Consider the following 4179-nt stretch of genomic DNA (forward strand, 5'->3'; position numbering starts at 1 on the left):
AAGGGTCTGTCCGAGGTTTCTGCCCGTTAAAAGGCAGTTTTTCCTTGCCCCCGTCGCCAAGTGCTTGCTCATGGTGGTACTGTTCGGTCTAGAGCTGAATTGAATTGAATATTTATAGTGTTTGCAAAATACCTATCATGCATCACATATATCATATATCAGAAAATTCTATTACTGTTAATCCCACTATGAATATTAAAATATGCCTAACTATGTGTCCTGTATCATAGCTACATGTGTGACGTTTGCAGCAAAAATAAACGCGTGAAAATCAGTTTAGAATTCAGAGTTACGATTGATTAAATGCGCTGACACTTCATTGCGTCTGCCAAACAGATTACACTGATGGAGCGGGTGACCGGTCCAAGATGGCGGCCTCACGGCTCGTCAGCGCCAATAGGCAGTAGCGGTCGATGCGGCATCTACTCTTTATATGTCTATAAACCTAAGGACTCGTAGGCTTCGTGTACTTCTTCTTTTCGTTTATTCGCAATCGATTGCAATCATTCACTTTGAAGGTACATACCGCCACCTACTGTATCGGAGTATGCAGAAATGGGTTTTACAAGTTGGACAAATAAATTAGCAAATACCTCCCAAAATGAGATGTTTCAAGTGCACATAAACGTAACATAACGTAAAATTATTCTGTACTCTACCCACCCCTGGTTAGTTCACGTCGGAGGTGGTGGTTTAGCTAACTCTGACACAGTTGCATATTTGTGTTTGCAGGGTGGTCTGGTAGCTGCAGGGAAATCCCTATTTGGCAGGCAAACCTTTTTCTCCTACCAGGACCAGATAACGAGGTTCTGCCATCCACATCTGAACTTGCTAAACTCTCCAAACTCACATAAGCACATAAGAACTGAATGTTAATTACTTTAAAACCTTCTATATTATGACATGTATATAACTGTAGCCTTTTGTTCTTTTACTGAAGCAGAAATAATTTGGATTTTCTGTGTACTGCACACTAAAAGCGCTTTTACACTACATGCCACATTTGCCCTTTCACACATTCATGTGGTGGTAGGAGCCAGGGATCAAACCAACAACCTTCCGATTAACAGCTCTGCCTCTGAGCCACAGTCACCCCCTGTGGTAAGTGAAAGCTCACCTATTGTACACCATCATCGTCTTTGGCAAATGATGTTCAGCTCCCACTTGAGGTTACTTGTTATTATGGTACCTAGGAAGTAAAAAGGACTCCACAGACTCAAATGGGGAGTCACACAGGAAGATGGGGGGGATGGGGCTGGGTTCTTCCTGAACCACCTCCCACTCCTTCATCTGCCCAGGAAACAATCATTATTCTTGATAAACAAGAGGAGCCATTTTTGCACAATCTGTATTCTGTATCAAAACATCACATCAGAAGATGTGGATAAATATGTTTTTATCTCATTAAACTGTGTGTAGATTTTTCTTTATCTATAGCACATAAAGGACTCACACTTACCCAACTTTAGTATATACAGTCAGTGTGATGCTTATGTCTTGTTACATTTTATAAGGTGAGCTGTAAATTAAACATTATAAATGATGGTACATTATGCATATGAATAGAATGCATTAACTTGCAAGATTGTTGTTAAGTTAAATTATTGTTAGTAGTTGCACTAATATTAGTCATATTTTTAACTTTTAAGAAACATTCCAGCAAAGAATTGTTAACTGCTTTATGAATTTCATTTAAGTTTTGTAGACCAAACTATACACATGGGTGGCAAAAATGATAGCCTTGGTGTCATCATGGAGGGGTTGGTCCATACTGATAACTGCCACATTAGAAGCGTAAGGAAATAGAACTTGTGAAATGAAGCACTTTATTAATCAAATAGTGTACGTCAAAAAAGCATGATATGCTATGCTGATAGTAGTTTTACAGTGATCTAAAATACTATCCTCTATGGTTGGGCATGGTTGGGCATTTAATAAATGGTTTCCTTTGTTAAAGTTGCCATGGACAATAACTAAAGAGTACAGGTTAAATAAAGACATCTGCAAGTTCTCACCACCATATGGCTTTAAGAAACTAAGACAGCATAGTGGTGGCATGGTTGTCAGTGTTGCAATTCAGACAAATGAAAATAATGAATACAAAGACAAAACAAATAACTATTATTATAATAATAATATAACTATTTAACCTATTTTTTAATTGTGAAATAGGGTTATCAACAAAAAAAGGCACTGAATAGTTACAAGGTGTGACAATGCAGGGTTAGGCTAAATGTTATCACTGCCATTTTTAAATAGCCCACAAGAAACATCACTAGTTAGCTTAATTAAAAATTAGAACAATGCTAACAAAACCCGCCAACCAGAACATCTGAAGCCCTTGACAAAAATAAAAAAAAATTATGTTTAATTGTATCATAAACTTTATAGAAAGCAAGGGACAAATTCAAGTTAATCAAAAAACAAATCCAAGTAACGTTAGTAGTAGTACCACTACTAGTAAATACAAAATAAAATGTATGATTACTAATGTTTGTTTTCCAACTGACTGAAGTTAGGGGTCAAAAATGAAAGGCTATCCTTAAAAAAAATAAAAAATAAAAAAACATGTATGACGACATTGCTGCGCGACGGACTTGTTGTAGTTGACATGAGAGCGAAAAATCTGCAGTGATCCGGCTCAGCACATCCTTCGTAAAGACCTTCTAAAATTAATATAGATTCTTCCTGACTATTTCACGTACATCATTGACTGTAATCCACATTTTGTGTTAGGTATTCACGTTTTTATCTGAACCGGAAGACCTTAAAGAAATCAAAGTTCGCAGGGAGGTGACATCTGCTGACTTCATTGAATGAGGTTTAACACAAATTAGCATTTGTTTTGGTTCGATACCCACAGAAAATTAAACACGCCCAACTTTCATTCAGAAGAAGCTGGACACACATTCATATTAATCTGCAGGTTAACGGTAAGCATACAATTGCAAAGCCTAGCTATGTAAGGAATAGAGTAAGCCGGGCATTTTAATTTGTTGTTGCTAACATGGTATCTGTCTATCTAACGCTTAGCTTGCTAACGACAACATGGCTAACCAGCTAATAATTTAGCATGGATAGACAACGGATTATTAAACAATTCTGGTTATTTCAGATTGTCCTTAATGGTACTACCGTAGGTTCAGGCACCCGTAGTTACTTACAAAAAGAGCAATTGCAATTAGAGTGAACTGAATTTAGGATTATTGGCTAAACTATGACGGTGATGCTGCTAGCGCTCAACGCGCACAAGATAGCCTCGGTAAGGACTATTTCCTGCACCGGAAAGAATTGTTCTCATCGTAGAATTGCTTTTCTCAAATAGTCTCTCCTGCGCAGGACACAGGCCGCATTAAATTATTCATTGTTATTAATAATTAACATAATTGCTCAGTTATTGTCATATCTAAAGTTATGCGTTGGTACAGTAAATCAACTCAGTCTAGCTAGCAAGCTAAGGTAAATATCCGCTCTGTGCACATGGTAAAAGTGTTAACACAGTTCTTATATTTCTGCATGTGAAAGGACAGGATAATGTAATCAAACTTGTTGCTTGCTAAACGATTGGGCTCTATTCTCATTACCTTGTACGACCAGAAGGCTTTAGTTCCCATTAAAACAACCTAATGGTTAACGCATATCAATGTGCTGTTGTAAATTCAACTAATTTGAAGCTGGCTAGCTAATGAAATTAGCTGGCTGTATGATTGCACCCTCACTTAAGACTGTTTGTTGTTTGTAGGTGACGAGCTGGCGCAGGTTGTGGGTTGTCCGTGGATAATGCGAGACAGTGGCGGTAGCCTGGCCCAGAACCGCTGGCAGGGAGACCTGGGTCTGACCGCTGTGGGGCAGGACGACACCGGAGGAGGTGGGCATTTTACTTCTGGTTAATTATATGTTTACATCCTAGCATTCGGGCATTGTAAAGTGCTCTTTCCATTTGAAAACGGCCTTGATAGTGCAGGCCTTTAAAGGAAACGAGACCCAGAGAGTCCAAAAACTATGGTTTATAGCTGTGTGTTTAGGGCTGCCACTAATGATCAGGCTTGTGGAGTAACAGATGTAACTGAATAACGTAATCAGGATACAAAAAAGTAGCTGTAATCCATTAGTTACAAAAAGTGCGGAAGCCCTAAAGGGCCATGCATTCATACATTTTATTTCCTCCGTTTTCCCTTG

The 4179-nt window shown here is 38.5% G+C and overlaps 1 protein-coding gene across 2 annotated transcripts in view; it reads left to right on the forward strand.

Moving 5' to 3' along the window:
- The first annotated feature begins 2594 nt into the window (after nucleotides 1–2594).
- The window catches only part of LOC118338211 (sentrin-specific protease 3-like), an 18336-nt gene continuing 16751 nt past the window's right edge, over nucleotides 2595–4179 (forward strand). For both annotated transcript variants that reach the window (XM_035675471.1, XM_035675472.1), the window contains exons 1-2: nucleotides 2595–2933; nucleotides 3743–3868. In XM_035675471.1, the coding sequence (XP_035531364.1) occupies nucleotides 3781–3868 (88 nt within the window). In that variant the 5' untranslated portion in view covers nucleotides 2595–2933; nucleotides 3743–3780. The remainder of the gene's footprint in view (nucleotides 2934–3742; nucleotides 3869–4179) is intronic.

The sequence above is a fragment of the Morone saxatilis genome, unplaced genomic scaffold, assembly GCF_004916995.1.
Source record: "Morone saxatilis isolate NCDOM2014 unplaced genomic scaffold, NCSU_SB_2.0 Contig4, whole genome shotgun sequence".
Taxonomy (NCBI): Eukaryota; Metazoa; Chordata; class Actinopteri; family Moronidae; genus Morone; species Morone saxatilis.